At 35.0% G+C, this 26,789-nt stretch overlaps 1 protein-coding gene across 7 annotated transcripts in view; it reads left to right on the top strand.

Moving 5' to 3' along the window:
- IMMP2L (inner mitochondrial membrane peptidase subunit 2) overlaps positions 1 to 26,789 on the top strand; it is an 890,955-nt gene that overhangs the window by 656,982 nt on the left and 207,184 nt on the right. For all 7 annotated transcript variants that reach the window (XM_042922358.1, XM_042922372.1, XM_042922363.1 and 4 more), the window contains one exon: positions 18,585 to 18,687. In XM_042922358.1, the coding sequence (XP_042778292.1) occupies positions 18,585 to 18,687 (103 nt within the window). The remainder of the gene's footprint in view (positions 1 to 18,584; positions 18,688 to 26,789) is intronic.

The following is a 26,789-nucleotide window of genomic DNA, read 5'->3' as shown; positions in this document are numbered from 1 at the left end:
AAGTCTCTGCCTTCATGGAATTTACAGTCAAGTCCAGAAGATTGACAAAAATCAAGTAAGCCATAAGACCGATTATAAAGCCAGGAACAGATAGTGCTATGAAGAAAAGTGTGCTAAAGAGTAAAGGGTGACAAGAGGAGCTATTTTGGACAGAATGTTTAAACGGGGACACAGAATGCAAAGATCATTCCATTCTGTGCAGAGAATAGCAAGTGCAGAAAAGGTCCAAAGTCCAGAGGACTCTTGGTGTGTTGGAGGAACATTGAAGAGGCTAGTGTGGATGAGGTAGAATGAGCAAGAGGGGTTGAGACTGAAGGTGTAGTGAGCAAACAGATCCTGTAAAACAGTGATTCCTGGAGGCAGGGAGGTTTTGTCCTCCCAGCCCCACCCTGGAGATATTTAGCAATGCTTGGTGACATTTTTGGCTGTCAAAACTGTGAAGGGGATGCTATTGACATCTAGCGAGTGGGAGCCCAGGATGCTACTAAACATCCTAAATTACAGAGGACAGCTCCTCATGACTAAGAATTTTCTGACTTAACCCATCTAGAGTGCCAAGACTGGGAATTCTTGGATGTAATGGCTTGGAGGTCACAATGAACAATTGGGATTTCATTCTGTGTGATGGGAAGGCATTGGAAACTTTTCAACAGGGCAGGAGTATGACCGGATTGGACTTGTGTGGAGAATGATTAAAAATAGTAGAAAATAGAGACATAAAAACCAGTGAGAAGGTGACTGCAGGAGTCCTGGAAGGAGAGGCTAGTGGCTTGGACCAGTATGGTAGTTAAGGAAGAAGGAAGTAGTTGTCGGACTTCAAGTATAAAGAAAAGTGAACCCTATTTTTTTTTCTTTTTAGCTATGAATTTTCCCTCTGGTTTTAAGTTTCATACAGTGATTTATATTATTTAAAAATTTACTTTAAAAGGGCAGCAATTTATCTGCACAGCAGAATATCAAGAAGATGTGACTATGGAGGACTGACTCTTCAATTTATATGATGCAACAAAAGAGAAATCGTATCTTTTCAAGATTCACTTTATCCACCTGAATCCATTTTCTTAAAAGCCAGACATTCACCATCCAAACTCAGTGGATATAGAGAGCTATTTTATGCTGTTTAATATTATTCTGGGTTGCGTTAGAAGTTTAATAAACCTCATTAAAAGTGATTTCCTGTTCTTCTGATCTGAATCGCACATTCTCTGAATACTGTTTTCCATAATGGAAAAAAACAGGTTTACAGTCAAGAACATATTTCTTGGAAGTTGAGAGGATTGCTCTTTGCTCTTTGAGGCTTAGGTCGTTGATAGCAAATATTCAAAAGTAAGTATGAAACAAAATACCCGAGAAGCCTTAGATAAACTTTATATTCACAACAAAACAACTTGGCATGCAGGCATTCTGACCCATAGCCTCTCATGCTTTGTAGCCCCTAGTATTCGTTGGTCAGGACTGTGCCACCACATCATAGTCCAATGTATGGAGAAAGAAAAACATGTCTGACTTTCAAGCAATTCACTCACATGTTTACATGGTACTCTGGTATTCTAGATATTATGGGTTTATAATACAGATTCATGTAGGCTGAAACAAGTAGGTCTTGAATTACCAAGTCCTCCTTTTTGGTACTTTCTAAAAGCTATTTTATTCATATTTATATTTTATGAAGAGTAATCTGTAGCTGTCAGATGTGTAATCTAGTATGGTGACTTTAAAGAAATCATTAGATTCTCTGTCTGTAATACTATTTGTTTGAATGAAACTGTTAAATAAAGATGTATTAAGGAATATTCAGTTGGGAGAAATGATTGATGATTAAATGAATCCCTGCTGACATTAATTAGGTAGCTCTACTATTTTGCAATATTGGTCATGTAAAAAGAAAGATCTCAATTCAAATTTAACCAAATTCCAATTGCTTCTTGTGATGTAGTTATATTTGGAAATGTTATTGGTGGGTAATTAAAACTTAAAAAATAGTGATTTAAAAATTAATTACTAGTAATAAATTACTAGAGATTTAAAAATTAATTGCTAGTAATTAAAAAATTGATTACTAGTAATTAATCCAAAGGCTCATTAATTTTGTTTGTAGGAAATAAAGAAAATAGTATATATTCTTTTTAATGTTAAAAAGAATATTTAGAGTGAATGGAAGGAAAATTGTTCATATTTCCTCCAATATTTAAGCATAATTGGACCTTACATTAAAAAGCACTGAAATGTGTTTCTTCCCCCCTGTACAACAAGCATGTGGGAAAAACCTACTGAAGTAAATGACGAATAATACAGATACCCAGGAAATTACTTTGAGAGAGGACTTTGTGAATAAGTGCAATAATACCATTTATAATAAACACTAATTTGTTTTGGAAAACAAAATTATGCATTATAAGCCCACCGTTTTATGTAAATTGTGCTTAAGTCGGTTAAGCCTTTGACTCTTGATTTGGCTCAGGTCGTGATCTCATGTGAGATCAAGCCCCATGAGACTCTGCACTGATAGTGTGGAGCCTGCTTGGGATTTTCTCTTTTCCTCTGTCTCTGCCCCTCCCCTGCTCGTGTGCACTCTCTCTCTCTCAAAATAAATAAATAAGCATTAAAAAAAATCCAGTTTAACAATAGGTAAATTGACTATGGTGTTTAAACCTTTGACATTTCATGTTTTTATCATGTTAGGAAAACCAACTTTAAATATATACAAGTTAGATACCTTCTTTACTACTTGGAGTTATCTTTTGTATATTCAGATAGCTTATACATTTATAATTATGACATAACTCAATAATATATTTACCTACTTAAATACTCTTCACTTAATATGATCTAGTATAAATTAATATTGGATATATTATAATAGCATTTAGAATATGAGAAAAATAAGAAGAATTAAGGAAAATAAGAGAAAAATTAATGATATCTTTAGAATGAAATGACTTAAATATGTTTATTTTTTGTATACTATTATTATAATACAAAAAACTCTTCATTATAAAATCTTTATCATAGCATTTATGATGCTATATATTGAGGAAATAATGCTCTATAAAAGAATGGGATTTGAGTTCCATACTGCCGTCTTTACCTGTTACCTTTTATCTATTCCTTCTTTATATCTTGATTCAAATATGCCTTTCCTGGCTATTCCAGACTAAAATAATACCATCCTTTGAATGCCTATGCAGCTAGCAACATTTGACATTTGTTCATTTATTAATTCCTCTTTCATCAGTTATATTCTTGCAGATGCTTCCAACGTGTTAAATTTACTCTATGGTAGATTGTCATATGTATTTCACAGACTTTATCTGCTTATGAATCACAGTATAAGTTATAAACTTGGTAGTAGAGACAAGATCTTATTCTTTTCTGTGCCCTCACCCACCCTATTTATACTGTTTCACATAGTAGTCATTCGACATGTGTTTATAACAGGAATGAAAAAGCAGAGTCATGTTTCTCATAGGGTTCATAAACTTATCCTCAAAAACTAACCATTACTCACAAGGTAACACAGGATAAACTGCCACCTCATTGCCAGATTGATCCGCACAGCCTAAATATGTATTATATACATGGCCTGATCTAGCAGGGGTGGAATCTAGTGCTTGATAAATGTTGATATCTTTCTCAAATTTTCACTAACAATTACACTGATTTTTATGGGCAGCCATAGATATTGTAAATAATTATGTTTAACAGGAGAAAGCATTCTATATATTAAGGAAATTGTCACATCTACGCTCTTATATTCCAAATTTTTTTTCTTAAAAGTACATCAGGAGTTTCATTAAAAAAATTCTTAGGTATACTAAGAGCATTCATATTAAATTTATAAAATTAATTCTGCAACTTTATTGTGAGAATGTATCAACCTAAGTTCTGGTTTAAATGAACTAAATAGATTTGCTCTGATCACCTAGCAACAATCTACAATCTATTTAGAGAATGACATTTCATTTTTCTCCAGTGAAAAGATGTTAAGACCTATTCTTTGAATCTCAAGTAGTTATGATCCATGGTGCAATGGAAAGGAAATTATAGAATCTGGTTATACAGTCTTTGCCCTGCCATTAACTAACTAGGTGACTTCACCTAAATGCTTTTTGTCTCTATTTTATGTATCCAAAAAAGAGTTTTATTAGATCACTGCTGGTGTCTTTCCAACTGTGATCTTAAGAAATGTCCTCACTTACAGGTAGCTCTAGATGATTCAACTTCCTAGAAATATTATCACCTAATTTGCTTAAATTCACCCCCTATTAATTACATACATTTCTCTTTTTTCTTAAATTACATACAATTCTAATTCAATACAAACTCCAAGGAAAAGAGTATTGAGTCTCCATACCTCAGCATTTTTATACAAAGCAAATGTAACAATTGGTAGCATTTAAAGTTAGAAAAGAGAATGGTTATATTGAACAGTAGAAAAGTTTATCATGTTGTTATAGCAGAGATCTTTGGACTTTTTAGAATATTGACCCTGACCATAGATTTTAATAAACAAAATTTAACTTTATTTATTAAAGAGTTTTAGGCTTACTACCCTGCTTCAAATACTTCCATAGGATAAAATAAACATCAGTGGTTTCATGATCAGGTCCTGTAGACACTTCATTCTCATTTCAGAGAACTGATCTCATTTGGGTACTAATATAGCTATTATTTATCTGATTTATCATTTTATTATTTATCAAATTATCTTTATCCTTTTGTTTTATGTGTCTCTCTTATGAGCACCATGTAGCTAGAATTTTTACACAGTTGGACAATCATTTTTTTCTAATTAGCTTTATTAATTCATCTACTTTAATTATGATTACTGGTGTACTTAAATACCGTCTTATTTGTGCTTTCTATTGATCCTGCTTTTTCTACTTGCTTTTTAATTTATTGAATTCTTTTGCATTAATGGAGGTGTTTTAATTCATTTTCTGTCTACTTATTAGGGAGTTATAGACTATATTTCCATTACAATTCCTAAAATGATTTAAATGCATGCTGAACAAAGTCCAAAGATAATAAATTCTTCACTAGAAAAATTTAAAATCCTTAGAAAATTTTATTTTAAATCAATTTCTTCCTTTTCTGCATGTTATTTATAAGTTGTGACATGGTAGACAGAGTGAGAGAGTAGGAATGGGGAGTGGAGGAAGGAGAGAGAGAGATCAGACAAGCTCTCTCTGCTCTCTTCTTATAAGGGCACTAATCTTTCATGAGGGCCCTACCCTTTTGCCCTCATCTAAACCTGATTATCACCCAAAGGTCCCAGCTCCATCTGGGAGATAGGGCTCCAGCATAAGAATTCTGAGTGTACATAACTTATCCAAAGCACAAGGTGATTCAAGTAAGAAAAGAATAGTCTTTTTTTAAAAAAATGGTGCAAGAAAATTTGGATATCCCAAAGAAAGAAAGAAAGAAAGAAAGAAAGAAAGAAAGAAAGAAAGAAAGAAAGAAAGAGAACTTGAGCTTCCTTTTGTATTATATTAAAAAAGAAAAAAAGTCCTAAAACTAGAAAGTGGAAGAAAAATAGAAGAAAAGATTTGTGGCTTTGATTAGGCAAAGATTTCTTATGGCATAAAAAGCATGTATTATAAAAGAAAAAAATTGCTAAACAGACTCATTAAAATTAAAAATGTCTGTTCTTTGAAGAAAACTGTTAAGAAAATTTTTAAAAAAGGAAACATGCCACAGGTCAGGAGAAATTATTTGCAAAAACATATATGTGATAAGAGTTATATCCAGACTATATAAAAAAGTTATACAACTCAATAATAAAAAGACAAACCACTGAATTTCATTTTTAAAACTGTAAATCATTCACCAAAGAAAGTAAATGACAAATACATACTCAGAAACATTAGTAATTAGGGAAAAACATATTAAAACTACTGTGTGGCCCTAAAATGGCTAAAGTTGAAAGAGTGATAATTATCCAGTGTTGGTGAGGTGTGGAATACCTGAACTTACCCAAGACTTCAGTTACCATATGATGCAACCATTTCACTAACAGATATATACCCAAGCGAAATGAAAACATACATCCACACAAATACAAATACTGAAATGTTCATAGTTTCTTCATTGATAAGAGTCCCAAATGGGAAACAACCCAAGTGTCCATAAACTATTGCTTGATAAACCAACAGTTTATTTAAATCATGAATTAATCTAAATACATTAGATTAATTTAAGCAAACCAGAAATAAAAGAATACATGTTGAATAATTTCATATGTAGAAAAGTCTAGGAAGGCAAAACTGTAGTAATAGAAAGCATCTCAGTCCTCAGTCCAAGTACCTGGAGCCAAGAATGGGAGTCAGGCAGATTTGCCTGCCGAGGGGCCTGAGGAAACTTTATTGGATAATTCAAGTGTTTTAGATCTTGATCTAGTGATTATAGGACTATATAGATTGCTAAAACTCATTGAATTGCATACTTGAAATGTTTGTGTTGTATTTCATGTAAATTATACCCTAATATGGGAACTCTGCTGTTTAATGGTTAGTCCTTTGAAGATAATCTTTTTTTCCCCTGGAAGCTTCTCAGAAATTTGTCGTTGGGGGGAAGAGGGTCTTTAGTGTTCTACCAACTCATTATGTTATAGCGAGGTGTGGTTTCTTTGTACTTGTCCTGCTGTTGGTTCACTTTGCAGAATCTGTGAATTTATGCTTTCATCAATTATGAAAAGTTCTCTACTACTGTCTCTTCAAATATTGTTTTTCCTTGTTTTCTTTTATTTTCTTCCTTTGGAACTTTGATTACACTTATGTTACATTTTCTAGTAATGTCCTCCATGTCTCTTAACATCTCTTACATTTTCTTATATTTCTTTACCTCTCATTTCTAAATTCTAAGTAACTTTTTTAGATATATATTCCAGTTCATTACTTCTTTCTTTAGCTTTCAGTAATCTGTTTTTCTGTCCACATATTTAATCATCTACAGTTGACCTTTGAACAACATGGATTTGACCTGGGTGGGTCCTCTTATATGTAGATTTGTTTTGATAAACATATAATACTACTATAAATGTATTTTCTCTTCATTATGATTTTCTTAATAACATTTTCTTTTCTCTACTTACTCTTGTAGAAATTCAGTATAGAATACATATAACATACAAAATACATGTATTTTGTGAGTTGACTGCTTATGTTGCCAGTAATGTTTCTGGACAACAGTAGGCTATTAATAGTTAAGTTTTGGGGGAGCCAAAAGTTTTATGAGGATTTTCTACTGCACTGGGGGTCAGTGCCCAACCTCCACATTGTTCAAGGGCCACTGCCATTTTAAAATTTAGAAGTGTTAGGGGAGCCTGGGTGGCTCAGTCAGTTAATCAACTGACTTCAGCTCATGTCATGATCTCATGGTTCGTGAGTTCGAGCCCCACGTTGGGCTCTATGCAGACAGCTCAGAAACTGGAGCCTGTGTCTCTCCCTCTCTCTCTGCCACTCCCCCACTCACACTTTGTCTCTCTCTCAAAAATAAATAAATGTCAAAAAAATATTTAAATAAATAGAAGTGCTATTTGATTCTTTTTCAAAGGTCCTTCAAAATAGGGTAGTGTTTCTTGCTCATTTTTAAAATTCCCTTTTTAATTTTTAAAAATATTTAAATATGTATAATTTATATTTTATGTTTGATAAATCCAGTATTTTAAGTCCCTGGTGGTCTAATTCTGCTGTTTATTGTTTGTCTTGACTCATTAATACTGGCTATTTCCTGGTGAGTTGTGTTGTTTTGAATTATGAGCTCTTACTGGCTGGGACTTATCTATAGCAAACTCTGAAATGAAGGATTATTCTTGAATAATCTTAAATTTTCTTCTGCCAGATTCATAATAATTCAAAGTTAATTCTTAACTTTGTTAGACCATACAAGCAGTATGAATTTGAACTCCTATCTTATCTGAGAGCAGGACAAGGATTGTCAAGGGAGAATTATTGTCTCTTCTTTTTTATTTATTTATTTATTTTTTTAAATTTTTTTTTTAATATATGAAATTTACTGTCAAATTGGTTTCCATACAACACCTGGTGCTCATCCCAAAAGGTGCCTTCCTCAATACCCATCACCCACCCTGCCCTCCCTCCCACCCCCCATCAACCCTCAGTTTGTTCTCAGTTTTTAACAGTCTCTTATGCTTTGGCTCTCTCCCACTCTAACCTCTTTTTTTTTTTTCCTTCCCCTCACCCATGGGTTTCTGTTACGTTTCTCAGGATCCACATAAGAGTGAACCATATGGTATCTGTCTTTCTCTGTATGGCTTATTTCACTTAGCATCACACTCTCCAGTTCCATCCACGTTGCTACAAAAGGCCATATTTCATTTTTTCTCATTGCCACGTAGTATTCCATTGTGTATATAAACCACAATTTCTTTATCCATTCATCAGTTGATGGACATTTAGGCTCTTTCCATAATTTGGCTATTGTTGAGAGTGCTGCTATAAACATTGGGGTACAAGTGCCCCTATGCATCAGTACTCCTGTATCCCTTGGATAAATTCCTAGCAGTGCTATTGCTGGGTCATAGGGTAGGTCTATTCTTAATTTTCTGAGGAACCTCCACACTGCTTTCCAGAGCGGCTGCACCAATTTGCATTCCCACCAACAGTGCAAGAGGGTTCCCGTTTCTCCACATCCTCTCCAGCATCTATAGTCTCCTGATTTCTTCATTTTGGCCACTCTGATTGGCATAAGGTGATATGTGAGTGTGGTTTTGATTTGTATTTCCCCGATAAGGAGGGACGTTGAGCATCTTTTCATGTGCCTGTTGGCCATCCGGATGTCTTCTTTAGAGAAGTGTCTATTCATGTTTTCTGCCCATTTCTTCACTGGGTTATTTGTTTTTCGGGTGTGGAGTTTGATGAGCTCTTTATAGATTTTGGATACTAGCCCTTTGTCCGATATGTCATTTGCAAATATCTTTTCCCATTCTGTTGGTTGCCTTTTAGTTTTGTTGGTTGTTTCCTTTGCTGTGCAGAAGCTTTTTATCTTCATAAGGTCCCAGTAATTCACTTTTGCTTTGAATTCCCTTGCCTTTGGGGATGTGTCAAGTAAGAGATTGCTACGGCTGAGGTCAGAGAGGTCTTTTCCTGCTTTCTCCTCTAAGGTTTTGATGGTTTCCTGTCTCACATTCAGGTCCTTTATCCATTTTGAGTTTATTTTTGTGAATGGTGTGAGAAAGTGGTCTAGTTTCAACCTTCTGCATGTTGCTCTCCAGTTCTCCCAGCACCATTTGTTAAAGAGACTGTCTTTTTTCCATTGGATGTTCTTTCCTGCTTTGTCAAAGATGAGTTGGCCATACGTTTGTGGGTCTAGTTCTGGGGTTTCTATTCTATTCCATTGGTCTATGTGTCTGTTTTTATGCCAATACCATGCTGTCTTGATGATGACAGCTTTGTAGTAGAGGCTAGAGTCTGGGATTGTGATGCCTCCTGCTTTGGTCTTCTTCTTCAAAATTACTTTGGCTATTCGCGGCCTTTTGTGGTTCCATATGAATTTTAGGATTGCTTGTTCTAGTTTTGAGAAGAATGCTGGTGCAATTTTGATTGGGATTGCATTGAATGTGTAGATAGCTTTGGGTAGTATTGACATTTTGACAATATTTATTCTTCCAATCCATGAGCAGAAAATGTCTTTCCATTTCTTTATATCTTCTTCAATTACCTGCATAAGCTTTCTATAGTTTTCAGCATACAGATCTTTTACATCTTTGGTTAGATTTATTCCTAGGTATTTTATGCTTCTTGGTGCAATTGTGAATGGGATCAGTTTCTTTATTTGTCTTTCTGTTGCTTCATTGTTAGTGTATAAGAATGCAACTGATTTCTGTACATTGATTTTGTATCCTGCAACTTTGCTGAATTCATGTATCAGTTCTAGCAGACTTTGGGTGGAGTCTATCGGATTTTCCATGTATAATAGCATGTCATCTGCAAAAAGCGAAAGCTTGACTTCATCTTTGCCAATTTTGATGCCTTTGATTTCCTTTTGTTGTCTGATTGCTGATGCTAGAACTTCCAGCACTATGTTAAACAACAGCGGTGAGAGTGGGCATCCCTGTCGTGTTCCTGATCTCAGGGAAAAAGCTCTCAGTTTTTCCCCGTTGAGGATGATGTTAGCTGTGGGCTTTTCATAAATGGCCTTTATGATCTTTAAGTATGTTCCTTCTATCCCGACTTTCTCAAGGGTTTTTATTAAGAAAGGGTGCTGGATTTTGTCAAAGGCCTTTTCTGCATCGATTGACAGGATCATATGGTTCTTCTCTTTCTTTTTGTTAATGTGATGTATCACGTTGATCGATTTGCAAATGTTGAAGCAGCCCTGCATCCCAGGAATGAATCCCACTTGATCATGGTGAATAATTCTTTTTATATGCTGTTGAATTCGATTTGCTAGTATCTTATTGAGAATTTTTGCATCCATATTCATCAGGGATATTGGCCTGTAGTTCTCTTTTTTTACTGGGTCTCTGTCTGGTTTAGGAATCAAAGTAATACTGGCTTCATAGAATGAGTCTGGAAATTTTCCTTCCCTTTCTATTTCTTGGAATAGCTTGAGAAGGATAGGTATTATCTCTGCTTTAAACGTCTGGTAGAACTCCCCTGGGAAGCCATCTGGTCCTGGACTCTTATTTGTTGGGAGATTTTTGATAACCGATTCAATTTCTGCGCTGGTTATGGGTCTGTTCAAGCTTTCTATTTCCTCCTGATTGAGTTTTGGAAGAGTGTGGGTGTTTAGGAATTTGTCCATTTCTTCCAGGTTGTCCAATTTGTTGGCATATAATTTTTCATAGTATTCCCTGATAATTGTTTGTATCTCTGAGGGATTGGTTGTAATAATTCCATTTTCATTCATGATTTTATCTCTTTGGGTCATCTCCCTTTTCTTTTTGAGAAGCCTGGCTAGAGGTTTGTCAATTTTGTTTATTTTTTCAAAAAACCAACTCTTGGTTTTGTGGATATGCTCTACAGTTTTTTTGGATTCTATATTGTTTATTTCTGCTCTGATCTTTATTATTTCTCTTCTTCTGCTGGGTTTAGGCTGCCTTTGCTGTTCTGCTTCTATTTCCTTTAGGTGTGCTGTTAGATTTTGTATTTGGGATTTTTCTTGTTTCTTGAGATAGGCCTGGATTGCAATGTATTTTCCTCTCAGGACTGCCTTCGCTGCATCCCAAAGCGTTTGGATTGTTGTATTTTCATTTTCGTTTGTTTCCATATATGTTTTAATTTCTTCTCTAATTGCCTGGTTGACCCACTCATTCGTTAGTAGGGTGTTCTTTAACCTCCATGCTTTTGGAGGTTTTCCAGACTTTTTCCTGTGGTTGATTTCAAGCTTCATAGCATTGTGGTCTGAAAGTATGCATGGTATAATTTCAATTCTTGTAAACTTATGAAGGGCTGTTTTGTGACCCAGTATATGATCTATCTTGGAGAATGTTCCATGTGGACTTGAGAAGAAAGTATATTCTGTTGCTTTGGGATGCAGAGTTCTAAATATATCTGTCAAGTCCATCTGATCCAATGTATCATTCAGGGCCCTTGTTTCTTTATTGACTGTGTGTCTAGATGATCTATCCATTTCTGTAAGTGGGGTGTTAAAGTCCACTGCAATGACCACATTCTTATCAATAAGGTTGCTTATGTTTATGAGTAATTGTTTTATATATCTGGCGCATAGACATTTATAATTGTTAGCTCTTCCTGATGGATAGACCCTGTAATTATTATATAATGCCCTTGTTTGTCTCTTGTTACAGCCTTTAATTTAAAGTCTAGTTTGTCTGATATAAGTATGGCTACTCCAGCTTTCTTTTGGCTTCCAGTAGCATGATAAATAGTTCTCCATCCCCTCACTCTCAATCTAAAGGTGTCCTCAGATCTAAAATGAGTCTCTTGTAGACAGCAAATAGATGGGTCTTGTTTTTTTATCCATTCTGATACCCTATGTCTTTTGGTTGGCGCATTTAATCCATTTACATTCAGTGTTATTATAGAAAGATACGGGTTTAGAGTCATTGTGATGTCTGTATGTTTTATGCTTGTAGTGATGTCTCTGGTACTTTGTCTCACAGGATCCCCCTTAGGATCTCTTGTAGGGCTGGTTTAGTGGTGACAAATTCCTTCAGGTTTGTTTGTTTGGGAAGACCTTTATCTCTCCTTCTATTCTAAATGACAGACTTGCTGGATAAAGGATTCTCAGCTGCATATTTTTTCTGTTTAGCACACTGAAGATATCGTGCCAAGCCTTCCTGGCCTGCCAAGTTTCAAAGGAGAGATCAGTCACGAGTCTTATAGGTCTCCCTTTATATGTGAGGGCACGTTTATCCCTTGCTGCTTTCAGAATTTTCTCTTTATCCTTGTATTTTGCCAGTTTCACTCTGATATGTCGTGCAGAAGATCGATTCAAGTTACGTCTGAAGGGAGTTCTCTGTGCCTCTTGGATTTCAATGCCTTTTTCCTTCCCCAGTTCAGGGAAGTTCTCAGCTATAATTTCTTCAAGTACCCCTTCAGCACCTTTCCCTCTCTCTTCCTCCTCTGGGATACCAATTATGCGTATATTATTTCTTTTTAGTGTATCACTTAGTTCTCTAATTTTTCCCTCATACTCCTGGATTTTTTTATCTCTCTTTCTCTCAGCTTCCTCTTTTTCCATAACTTTATCTTCTAGTTCACCTATTCTCTCCTCTGCCTCTTCAATCCGAGCTATCGTCATTTCCATTTTGTTTTGCATTTCATTTAAAGCGCTTTTCAGCTCCTCGTAACTGTTCCTTAGTCCCTTGATCTCTGTGGCAAGAGATTCTCTGCTGTCCTGTATACTGTTTTCAAGCCCAGCGATTAATTTTATGACTATTATTCTAAATTCACTTTCTGTTATGTTATTTAAATCCTTTTTGATCAGTTCATTAGCTGTTGTTATTTGCTGGAGATTCTTCGAGGGGAATTCTTCCGTTTGGTCATTTTGGATAGTCCCTGGAGTGGTGAGGACCTGCAGGGCACTTCCCCTGTGCTGTGGTGTATAACTGGAGTTGGTGGGCGGGGCCGCAGTCTGACCTGATGTCTGCCCCCAGCCCACCGCTGGGGCCACAGTCAGACTGGTGTGTGCCTTCTCTTGCCCTCTCCTAGGGGCGGGATTCCCTGTGGGTTGGCGTGGCCCGTCTGGGCTACTTGCACACTGCCAGGCTTGTGTTGCTGGGGATCTGGCGTATTAGCTGGGGTGGGTAGGCAAGGTGCACGGGGGCAGGAGGGGCAGGCTTAGCTCGCTTCTCCTTAGATGATCCACTTCAGGAGGGGCCCTGTGGCAGCGGGAGGGAGTCAGATCCGCTGCCGGAGGTTTGGCTCCGCAGAAGCACAGAGTTGGGTGTTTGCGTGGAGCGAGCAAGTTCCCTGGCAGGAACTGGTTCTCTTTGCGATTTTGGCTGGGGGATGGGCGGGGGAGATGGCGCTGGCGAGCGCCTTTGTTCCCCACCAAGCTGAGCTCTGTCATCCGGGGGCTCAGCAGCTCTCCCTCCCTTTGTCCTCCAGCCTTCCCGCTTTCTGAGCAGAGCTGTTAACTTATGACCTCCCAGAGGCTAAGTCGCGCTTGCTGTCGGAACACACTCCGTCAGGCCCCTCCGCTTTTGCCAGCCAGACTCGGGGGTTCTGCTTCCCCGGCGAGCCGCCCCTCCGCCCGGGCTCCCTCCCGCCAGTCCATGGAGCGCACACCGCCTCGCCGCCCTTCCTACCCTCTTCCGTGGGCCTCTTGTCTGCACTTGGCTCCGGAGACTCCGTTCTGCTAATCCTCTGGCGGTTTTCTGGGTTATTTAGGCAGGTGTAGGTGGAATCTAAGTGATCAGCAGGACGTGCAGTGAGCCCAGTGTCCTCCTACACCGCCATCTTCCCTCCCCGAATTATTGTCTCTTCTAGAGGCCAACCCTAGATAGACAATTGTCCTTCTTGTTTTCCTTTCCTGATTACCATCAAGACCTTTTTTTTTTTCCCCCCTAGTCCAGTCTATCAGTGATGATGATGATAGATGGGATCTGGTTCCAATTCCTGATCTGGCTGATTCCTGAGCCAGTGATACCTACTCCCTTCAGGACAATAAAAATCCAGGTGTCTAGGATCCAGAGAGTAGTATACACACTCAGGGCAGCACTGCTTTGGACAATGAGGATAATCAGTATAATCATTTGAAAAATATAGAAATAAAAATACTTTGGGGCGCCTGGGTGGCTCAGTTGGTAAAGCATCTGACTTCGGCTCTGGTCATGATCTCATGGCTTGTGAGTTCGAGCCCCGCATTGGGCTCTGTGCTGACAGCTCAGAGCTTGGAGCCTGCTTCTGATTCTGTGTCCCTCTCTTGCTCTGCCCCTCCCCCACTAGTGCTCTGTCTCTCTAAGAATAAATGAAGCATTAAAAAAAATTTAAAAAAAAGAAATAAAAATATTTTAATAAACCATGAATTATTACTATTAATTATCTAAGTTAAGAATGTGTCTTCGTGCATGTGTGTATTTGGGAAATATTTTAAATATGAATTTGTTTCCTACTTGTATTAAGGATTATGTTGATAATTTTGTATTCAACTGATGACACTCAAAAGACTGAGATTTTTTTTAAAAAATGTTTTCAAGGTCAAATCAAATTGGAGGCAATCATTCTTCATTCCATTTATAAGACCTAGGTAACTTGTCTTGGTAAAGCTAGTACTAAAAATGCCTCTTTGTAGACAGGTAGTTAAAATACCATACAGAACTCATTTTTGACTGTCAAACCAAAATTATTTGCAACCCATAGATACATACAACCTTGTATGCTGACACCTCACTTAACTGTTAAATCACCTAAAAGATTATCTTGTCTTTCTTTTATGTGAATTCAGAAGCACAAAGCTATTTAAAATTCCTTCTCCAGAGGAATTCTATTAGGAGTATTATATTTCTTTGGCAGTCCTAAAAGGAACCAGCTCGATATTTTAACATCGTATTTTTTAAAGATACTTTGGGTTATTTTTTAAAAAGTTAGATTGTAACCTGAGAAATATGCACTATGTAAATGGAGTGAATTTTATCAGAGTGCTACAGTTCAAAGTGTTCTTTCACACCTGTCTGGTATTGAGGTAAACCACTCCTATTAGCCCTGTGACATTCAAAAATGCAAGTGATTAGTTGGTGAAAAAACACAAATAGAGAGTTTTTTCACCTACTACTCTCTGCATATTTAAATATGCACAAACAGATAGATTGTGTTTTCACATATAAATTTTAGAGTATCCCAGAAGGGCATACGAATAAAAAGGAAAAAAAAAGATTTATCGTACCATAAAAAATAGTCTATAGTCACAGTGAAACTGTGGGGAAAAGAAATTATTGAAGCGTAGCTCAGGTAATTTTAAGAGACTGATGCTAATAGATAGTGGAGGCTGAACACATTCTGAATTTTGAAAAGAAAGAAAATAGTGGACAAAGGAAGACAATAGCAATAATAACTACCACTTATTGGGTTCCTGCTGTATATCAGAAGTATACTGAGTGCTTAAAAAAAGTCTCAAATATAAGAGAGTCCATTTATCAAGTGTTTAATACATTCCACTTTATTCATAGAACAACTTTTTGAGTTAGGTACTGTTATTTGGTCCATTCTCCAAATGAGAAAACTGACAAGTTGTATCAACTTGCCCAAGGTCACATGAAGTTAAAAGAGTTAAGCCAGATATAAAAGCCACAAAAGGCTGATTGCAGAAACTATGCTCTACAGTAACCTCTCCATTATAGTCTCATTTAACTACTGACCTTCCTCTCAACCCAATTAGAGTATGTCTTATTCCTCCTGTTTTAAAGATAGGCACATGGAGGTAGAAATTTAGTAACTTGCACAAGATTGCTTATGAGTTATGGTAGCGAGATTAAAACTGGTTTAGTCTGGTTCCAGACTCTGAAGTTTCCATTCTGTTATTCTGCTTTTGTTGCAGTATTCTTCATTCTTCAGTTATTCATTTGATCATTTATTCAACAAATAATTGTTGAGTGTTTTGTACAATGCTTTCTTCTGGGCTCTAGCAATACAAAGAAAGTGAACAATGCAAAGTGCGGAAGTTTACATTCTAGGTGGGGGGAGATAGCCAATAAACAAACCAGCAAGTGAATGTCAAGTGTTAGTAGCTGCATTGTAAGAGGCTAGAAAATGATGGGAAGATGGGTGTATTTACATATTTTAGATAAGATGGTCAATGCAAAGAAATTGTGACTGTCACTGGTAATTTTATGATACTGTCACTTTCTATCACAAGTATCTTGACTCCTCAGTTCATACGATACTGAAATTCAATCTGACTTTTATATCATTCTTCTGGTTTCCAGAAGACTCTGTTTGTTAACATCTACCATTTCATTGCAGAAATGATTTTATGCTGGTTTTATTTCATAATTCTGCTTGAAGAGACAAAATGGGCGATTGTTTTCTTTCTAACTATTCTAAATAGCCAGCTTAATAAGGTGAACAAATGTTTGGACTTATTAGGAGAGTCTGCCTTGCCAACAATTAAGTAAAAGGGTCTTCTCCCATCATTAACAGTTGATGTGGGATATTAGTTCTTAGAGGCATTCTCATGATAAAAGCAGTATTGATGTCAAGAACTAATTGACAGATTTTAATTGAAGAACACTTATATTACAGAGTATATGATGGTGAGATGTTTTCAACTTGTTTTTGCTTTTCTTTTAAAAAGCTGAAACTCTTTTTCCTAGTAGTAATTAAAAATAAACGACAGTCATTAACTTACTGTGGGCTTCTAATGGCTACAACAATGCTTCCTTGCATGAATGATTTACTGATCTCAAGCAAAGTAATTCAACACTGAAGTTATCTTGAAAATTAAAAACCATTCTAGATAATGAATAGTTTGATTTCTATAGCACCAATTTATGTGTAGTCTTCCTTTTATATGTATTCTTCTGCACATATACAACTTGCTAACTAACAGAAATGGTCTGAAAGGGACTCTACCTTAAAGAATAGCTCACAAAGCTCAGTTTTTGTGCTTAACTCTATAGACTTGGGGGTGACGTTTACTCATTCATTCATTCAACCAACATTTATTGAGAAGCTTCTTTAGGTTAGGCATTTCCCAAAATGTTTGTGGAGTAAAAGAAGAAAAAAAAAGGACAGACTCTTCCCCCAAAAGAATTTATTATTATAGAATTGGGTAATATTTTATTCTAATCTCATTCCTTTTATTAAATTGGTTGTATCATAATTTCTTTAACCATTCCCATGTTGTGGAATATTTAGGATATATATATATATATATATATATATATATATATATCCTTTATATATATATAAAGCTTGTGTTGAGAATGTGAGGGTGATTTTGCTGCGATATTTCTCACTCCATTGTTCACCAAGGTTGATTCCACCCATCTGGCTAGGTGGATGTCCCCTTCCTCCCTCACCGCTCCCTGTGTGTCCCTCCTAAAGCTGCTCCCTCTGTCAAAGTGGATGACCTTCCCAGATAGAGTTCTTCTGTCAAGTGTATGGGAGTAGCTGCACTCCCCTGCTGAAACCTCCAAACGAGCTCCCCAGGTCCATTTGTAGAACAGAAGGTTGTCAAGCTTCTAAGATTCCAGACACATCCAAATGAGGCACTGCATGTGGCAGTCTACCTTTCTTTTAAAAAACAAAACAAACAAACAAAAAACTTGTGTTGAATACTCCTGATAAGTATTTGTTCACATTCTGATTGTTTCTTTGGAATGGATTTCTGCCAGCATAATAACTTAAGTCAAAGGCATATACATTTTAGCCTATTAACAAATTTGCTGAAAATAAGCCCCAAATTGTAAAATAGGAGAAAATGTTGTATCATTTTATATTGTCACCAATAGTGTATGAGAGAGCCTTTCCTTATTCCATTTCCTTGTCAGCCTTAAGAATATAGAATGTTCCACTAAATGTGTATCATTGATCATCAATCTTTAAACAGTCTTCAAAATTGTTAAAAACGTTCATTTTAAAGAATAATTTATGAAATAAAATAATACTGATCAAAACAATTTTAGCTGATACTGATAGTTTCAATCTGACAAGATATCAGCCAGGTTTTTGTTGTTGTTGTCTTTTTTATATGCTTACTTTTAGAGTATTAAGACATTATGAAAAATGCTGTTGGTTTGAGAAGTTTATTTTACTAAAGAAATAAAGATTACAGCTGCTCAAGTTGAACATTGATATAAAAGCAAATGTCAGAAAATAAATAGATCTATATTTTGTTAGAGCTTATTTCATAAAAATATATCTAGGATATTGAGAATTAAATATAGTAGTAAAACTTTGTATTTGGTGCTAGTGCATTTTATTTAAGCACAAAATTCTTTCCTACCGAAAAGTGAAAAAAATTTTACTGTGCATTGGTTTACAAGGTCCTAACCATATGTTACTTAAAAATGAAGATATAGAGTAGCTTCATGGTTCACCTGTAATTATCTGTTGCATCTTTATAACAGCATTTTGCCCTCTGTTTCTTTGCATGCTCAACTATTTGATCTTTCTATTCTCATCTCAATGGTTATATATGCTCTTTATTTCTAGAACTATGGGACACAAAAACCGGTATGTCAAAGTTCCCCGGGGTCACATCTGGGTTGAAGGTGATCATCATGGACACAGTTTTGACAGTAATTCTTTTGGGCCGGTAAGTCATTTGTCGCATGATGTAATTGGATGTCACATGTAGGAACAAAATTATGTCAGGTAGATTGCTCAGGTAATCCAAGCACGACTGATCATGAATTTCACAGTGGAGCAGTTTATATTTGGACAATTCCTTTTAAATATTATATAGATAATATAAGCCGTCAAGGTGCGTGTGTGTGTGTGTGTGTGTGTGTGTGTGTACGTGCGCGTGTTTCATAGTAAAGAAATTAGACCCTTCAGTAAAGTACCAAAGATAGTTTCAGTTGGCTGACTAATCCCAGTAGAAAGGTCTGGTTTTTTTCTCCACAGAAATGCTCTTTGTCTTATGTTTTCAGTAAGTGCTTAACAGATAAAATGTGTAAAAGACCTATAAGCATCAATTTTCTAAATTGTTTGTTAAAAATGCAAGTATAATGGAAATCATATCGGTTAGTACCATTTTTTTGCCCACATTTATTTTGTAGAAGAAATGCAGACATTCCTTATGCCATGTTTATAGTCTATGAAATATACGTCTAAACTGATATTTTGTAATTTTTTTCATTTTGAATGCATATAGAAATTCTCTGAACTCCTGAAACCACTAAAGTGAAGAATATTTTAGTTAATAGAAACTAAACCTGATTTCTACTAAACCTATGTCTACTTAAAAACTTGGATCTTTAGCCAATTAGATTCTCCTACCACTGGGCATATCTATACTTGTTATGTATGTATAAATTAATTTTGAGCACCTTCAGATATGTTTGCAAAGAACATTATCCACATTCTTTTGTGTAAAACTAAGTGTTGGACATCTCTATAAAATAATTTTCATGACATATTATGAGAGATTACTATTATTGTCACTGGAGGAACAGCTACTTTGACTTACCTTTGGCCAAAAGTACAGTAAGAAGTGAAAGAAAACTTATATGAGACCACTCCTATGTCTTTTGAGAGGAGGGGTTTCAGTGATGATAATAAAACCTTCTAAGGTCTTTTTTGCTTTTGAAGAGTAATTATTACAAAAATGCAATTTAATCTTCTTAGGGTATATCAAAGATGGAATGAACAGATTGGAAATGTGACCTACAGGTCACTTAATAGTGTCATAGAAGTGACTGTTATGAAGAAATTTAGTAGCAACTTGAAGGCAAAAAAAAAAAATCTAAAAGCAGTTTTATTTCTCTCTCATCAATCAGTTTAAATCTATTTAGTGCATCATGTTGTTGGCCAAATCCACATTAAAATTTTGGTTAACTTTAGTTTGGGTTTTAACTCATTGGGATAGTGACTCTGAAATCAAGTGTTAAAATTATTGTGTTTTGTTATCAGATGTGGGGGGTGTGGTGAATAATAAAGTACTAATATAAGAGATTGGTTTGTTTTTCCTTTATAAATAAATAAAGCCAGTGCAATATTGCTTATATAATTAATATAATCCTCAATCAGTTTATTCTACATGCTTTCTTATTTTGGAGAGGAAAAGATAGAGTTGACAGCCAGAATACAGAAAATTGCATGTAACCCTCGGTGTTTTTTTACCAGTAATAAGAATCAGAGGCCCCAAACCATTTTGAAATTTAGTGGTTGTTTTCTTCCCTTCTTAATTGTTATTAACAAACAAGCAGAGAGGCCCTTAGTCCATGGGGTAGGCTAAGCTATTAATGTCCATTCACTTAATTAGTTTTGTTTTTATTTGTCAAAATTAGGTGAAGAACCTTTATAGGATGAAGGAAAACATTTGTCATATCACTTATAAAGCTAATTGTATTTGATGAGTTATAGTAAACATTTTTTTTACTTTGACAATAAACTCTCCTGTTTTGTGTTCCAATAGCATTTATAATTAGGAGGAATTATTAATATTGATGCCCCCAAGCACATTTTAAAAGGACAATAGGGGAAAAATGTAAAATAAAACCCTGCAATTCTTATTTAAAGCTAAACTGTGATATTGGAGTATAGAATTTTCTGACTGCATTTTTGATTAATGAATGCTTATTGGAATATTTTGGTAATTATTTTAAAGTTTTTATAATTCTAAAAAATAAAAAGTAAGGTTTTGTAATTCTAAAAAACTGAAATAATCTTGAATTTTAAAATTCATATACACTTGAAAATTACTATATTTTTCCAATAATTCTAAGTTCCATTTTTTGGCTTATCAATCAGCATACTTGGAGGTTGTATGTGTAAGGTCAGTAAGCTCCAGGTTTTATGGATGGTTGATTCATTTTTCTTGGAAGTAGGGATTGTACTTTTTCTTAATGTAAACAATCTATCTTTAGGCAGTCAGGATTGTTTCTAAGATGCTTGTCTTGACTTGGTGAAAACTGATTGAAGCTTTTACCCTTCATTTGCCTTCCAAATAATTTCAGAAACGTATCCAAATCATTTTACATACTTTAACTCTTTGAATAGTAATGACACTTTATAATAGACTCTCCCTTGCTTATTTTAAAATATGGCCTATTAGTGATCATAATGGAGCTGACTTTTTCTATATTCAAGTAGACTTTTGATTGAAATCGAAAGAAGAATAAGAAAGAATGTCTCATTCTGGTGTTTTTCTAGTTTGTTTTCTTATTTCTTCTTGCTATTTTAATTTGCTTTACTGATTTGTTTTATTGCCACTCTATGTAGGCTCAAGAGGGAATGAAATAGTTATGAGTAAAAGATGAATAATAGATTAGGAATATAAAGATAGCAATATTGACATAGCAATAGAATACATACAGCAGAACAAGATCCAACAGCTGTACTTTTAAATTATAGAGAATGATTTATGGAAAGAAACTAGTAAACTCTCTTATGAACGTAGATGGTATGTTATAAAACAGAAAATTAGATAATTTTGGTTATGGACCTTATCAATCAGTTAACTTGTACTGGTCTACATTTCATCATGTATAAAGGGAAGAATTTTTTCTTCTCTGAATCTATCTTAAATAAATAAATAATAAAATGAGTACATATTTTATCAATGAGTGATAAAATCTATGTAATTGTACTCCTGTGATATATATAATCAAAATATATATCATCAAAATTTTAATGAACATCCTCAGCAACCTAAAATAGGAGTATAATTAAATAAAGTATGATTCATTCAGAGGTTTAAATATTATGCAGTCATTAAAAATTGTATTTGTGACATAACATGGCATTATGTTCATGATACTGTTTTAAGTAAAAAAATAAAGACTGGAATATACAATATCAGGTTATCTCTAGTTGCTATGGTTATAGTTGATTCTTTTTCATACCTTTGTATTTCTTTTTATTTTAAAAAATTTGCAACAATTTTTATTATCTTTATAATTAGAAACAAAGCTAATTCTTTAAAAAGTAGGATAAAGGTGTTTAAATGACTTCTGAATTTCATTTTGACTGTAAGTTCTATAAATATGTTTTATGGTTCTGTGGCCAGAGAGAAAAATATCACAGATGTCATTGGTAGGAAATGTTTCAATTATGAAAAATATCTCTGTGGAATATTTTCATGGTAAACATCTTGAATATATCATTATAACACAATGATAGAAAATGTCCTGGGGAACCTGGGTGGCTGAGTTGATTAGGTGTCCAACTCTTGATACTGGTTCAGGTCAAGGCCTCATGGTTCCTGAGATCAAGTACCTGGTCTGGCCCTGTGCTGACAGAACAGAGCCTGCTTGAGATTCTCTCTCTCCCTCTCATCTGCCCATCCGCTGCTTACACACACACTCTCTCTCTCTCACCCACTCAAAATAAGTAAATAAACATTTTTAAAAAAAAAGAAAGAAAAAAGAAAATGTCCTATCTTCTCATAATATGGATTCACCAATGTATGACTATACTTAGGTTTCTAGTGTAATAGGTTTTGTAATTTTTTTAAAAAATTATGATAATTATCTAGAAGTGTTTTTCAGTGTATGTTACTACTTTATCTTACTAGATTATATATTAAAGATATATGATGATTGCTGAGAACATTTGATAACCTCTTATCTTACCAATTCTTTTGTTCTCTGAAATTAGTCTTTCCTTTTACCATCCCTACTTCCATGTAAATGACATTGAGACGTTTTCTCCTATAGCCATGGTGTTCTTTGCTAGCACTCAAAAGTAACTGATTATAATAAATACTGATGAATTTTCTGCTTGCCTCAAAATTAAAGTGCATTAAAAATCAAGTTTTGTATTTGTATGTATGCATCCATTTTCAAATAATAAATTTTAGTTATTTCAGATTAGCAGACTTTTCATCAGTTAAAAATGTATATAGCATTTCATTCCTTCATTTATCATATTCATTTCAGTACTTAAATTTGAGATATTCTCATAGCTATTCATTCTTTGTGGTAAAAACACAAATAAGGATCTTTCTATGGCTTCCATTTAGCTCATATATTTTCTCTCTTTGAAGTTTTTCTTTTATTCTATCTAGCACTAAGTCATGAGCCACTGAAATCCTCTCACTGTTTGCTGTGTAGTGATTTGTTGTAAAGAATATATGTTATAATTCTAGGCACTTAGTGTCTAAATCAAGTAATTCATTTTTACTTCATTGATCAAAGAATATTAGAAAAAGAACTTTTGACTTAAACATTTCAGGGCAAAGATAACCTTTCCAAGAATGTATAAAAGTGTTTTGATTTTTAGGTATGTGATCATAGTGTCACCTTGTGAACAATTTGTGTGCAGGAAGCATGAAGCAGAACTGAACAATTTGAATATAGAAACTATGCATGATATACTGCCTTTATCTGAGAGTGGAAACTGCAAGGTATACTAAATATAAATTCTTTTTAGTTCCAAGTCATTTGGAAAATAGCTAACCTAATCACTTATTTCATGGGTGCCTAATTAAATAAAATATTAGGCCCCTAGAATGTTTTCTTGAAGGAAATATACCTTGAAGGAAATCACGGTTGTAGAATAAATGAGTAGTAGAAATATTAATTAAATGAGCTGATTGTCTATAAGTGACGATATATAAGCAAGCACTGAAGTTGAAGATTAAAATGCCATAGAATTCAAAAGAGAACCTAGTGAAGTTCAAAAAGTTTTTTGCTTTTTAAAAAACTAGTGAGGGGCCTCTGGGTGGCTCAGTTTCTTGAGCTTCCGACGTCAGCTCAGGTCATGATCTCATGGTCCTTGAGTTTGAGCCCCACGTGGGGCTCTGTGCTGACAGTTCAGAGCCTGCAGCCTGCTTCAGATTCTTGGTCTCCCTCTCCCTCTGCCCCTCCTCCACTCATTCTCTCTTTGTCTCTCTGTCTCTCTTTCTCAAAAATGAATAAATGTTAAATTTTTTTTTAAAAACTAGTGAAAAATAAAGGAAAAGAGCAAAGTTTATGTTTTATATCATACAAGCCTTTTGTTTATGTCTTCAGGGCACATTTTGAGCGTCTACTATTTGTCTAGATTGATTCTGACCTGGACTCTGATAGGTGGAATGGGTCAGGAGAGATGAGGATTGTATTAACTACAGAGAGGTTGCTAGATTAGCTAATACATGTGGGAAATGAACATTTTAATAGGTTTACTACTAGTCATGCCTCTTTTGAAGTTTTCCCCTATATTACACATTTTTGGTAAAAGAGAAATACAGCATGTGATTAGGCAATAAAACAAGATTGTTGGAAATGCAAGAAGACTGAAAGAAAGCTAATGGGTCGGCAGTCTTTACATTTTTGAGACCACAGGACAAAGAGAGGAATTGAAATGGAGTTTTGGGAGATATTTAAAACATTCAGAGATTTTAGGGACAGAGATTCAAGTCCTAGATAATGAAGAGTGCATTGAATTTGTGGGTCTTCCCAAACCTTTGTCTCTGTCATCAGAGATGCACTGATGCTTGGTAGGAGCAGGGATGAGGGTCAAGAGATACCACAATCACTGAATTACAATCCCTATTTCAAGGAAGGACAACCTAGACGGGAGGCAGATAATCAATCAGGCATCCACAACACAGCCTAAGAGGTACTCTCAGTGGGGGTGTGACAGGGTCTCTTAGAGGAGCAGACTTTTATATACTAAAAACCCATAAGAAAGAAACTGGAAAACTTCCTAGGAGAATTTGGTAGAACAGAGTGTTCTGAAATCTGTGAAAATAATAACTATTTGGTAAAATCTTGTATTGCATAAAACACTTTAGATGCTGCATGTTTTGTGAATGAAGTGGTTTATGCCTTGAGTGCTTAATTGGTTTCAGCTGCATTGAAAACACTCTGCTAATACAATGCAGAATAATCTTGTGGACTTATGATGAGAATGAATTGACATTTCATTTTATTTATTGTTGAAGTGTAGCATTTTCCTTGTATAAGTTCTCTTGAACAGCTAGGGTAACTTTTATTTAAAACCAGCCATTTTCAAATAAAGAAGAAGGTCATTAGAGTGTGCTGACAGGATCCAAATAAAGTGTTCTATTCACACTTTCTTTAAAACATGTTGCTCAGACTGTAATTGGTGATCTTTTCTTGTTTTCTTGTAGTGCATGCTTTTTTTCATTAAAAAATTTTGTTAGGAACTAAAATAATCTATATTTTATAGGAAAATAATGGTAGCAACAGTCCTATGGTTCTTAAAATCATAAAATTGTACCTTGGTGTTTCTCACAGTTCCCTTAAACAGTGCTGGAACCGAATAACTTCACGTTTTACTTAGGTGTAATTTTCATTTGGCTGATGTAGACAAAGACATGCATTTCATAAAAAGTCCAAAACCAAGGAAAAGAAATGCCAGCGTAATTAAAATATCTGTATAATGAAAGATGGCTAACAGTAAGGAAAGAGACCATTCTCTGGAACAATATTAGAAACCGAGAAATACTATGCAAAAAAAAAAGGAAACAAAAGTCCGTTGGGATTAACATTGCTTTTAGTTAGATTTGTTACCGTACAGTTAAGACATCAGAAAAAAATGATTTTAAAAAGAGAGTATGGAAGGATGATGTCAACTAAAGATCTTTGGGACGTAAATAATATCATCTCCCCACACACCCCACTGAAAACAGAGACAATCTGAGCTTCCATTTCTACCAAATCAAATTTTGCTTTCTGTCTTAATTATTCTGCTAGTGTAGAAATCATTTTCCACATGACTTCATCTTCAGATATGAGAAATGTCAGCAGAATTGTCATTAGACTTCATTGCTATGGCAGATACCATTCCTTTGGGCTGTTTAGTTACAGAATTAAGCATGTTCATTTTATTAGAAATGTATATTTACTGACAGTGGGGTCAGGAGCCAAGATTTGGCAAAATACATGCAGTGTTATTAATTTAGCAATTTTATAAGCACTTAGAATTTTTTTAAGTAGAATTGAAACCTTTGTCTTATTGTTTATAAGACATAATTGGTGTCTGTCTACATAACTGGCATCTACCCAGAAAGTAAAATGGAAAATAGGAGGGGTCCAGAAGAGAAGAAAAATCTGCTGTTGCCTAGTCTAGATAACAAAAGGAGAAAAAAATCTGCTATTAAATATACTGTGATTCAAGGCTTGAGATTGAATTTCCTCATTTAAATGGATATCTACTTATAAAATATTTATTGGGTAATTTTTTGTTCTCCACTTCTCTAAATATGCAAACAACAAACTATGTAAATGACTTTGTCTTTTGACTGAGCTTCTGGGAGGTAACTTTCTTTGGAAATTTTACATTTCCCTAAAGCTTGTAAGATAATCTTAAAAATGACTTTGCTTGTGTCAGCATCTTATTAGTTACATTTATCAAAATGACTTGAAAGAGAATTAAAAGATCAGTTTGATTGTCAGTGACTTGAGTGGTTTTTTTTTTCCCCCCGGTGTAATAGAACTATGTATGGAGCCTATAATCAATCACGGTAACCACAGTTTTAGATACTATTCATAGGAAGACCCATATGGGTTTGTGGTATATTAAAATTTATCTAACTTTGGTGACTTAAAAAAAAATGCAGTTCTTTGATACAGTGGTAGGAATCGTAGCCATGAGGCATGTTCTATTGATGGGGCCTTGGAGGCCCCATGGCTTTTGCACTATCAGTAAGTGATTCCTGATCCAGTGACTCCCCGATATTTCTGCTCCAACCCATCCTGTCACTAAGAATTTTTCTGAAAACTCTGATCACATCATGCCACTTCT

Source organism: Panthera leo, chromosome A2, assembly GCF_018350215.1.
Source record: "Panthera leo isolate Ple1 chromosome A2, P.leo_Ple1_pat1.1, whole genome shotgun sequence".
In the NCBI taxonomy this organism is placed as follows: Eukaryota; Metazoa; Chordata; class Mammalia; order Carnivora; family Felidae; genus Panthera; species Panthera leo.
This window is presented reverse-complemented; position numbering and strand designations above follow the sequence as displayed.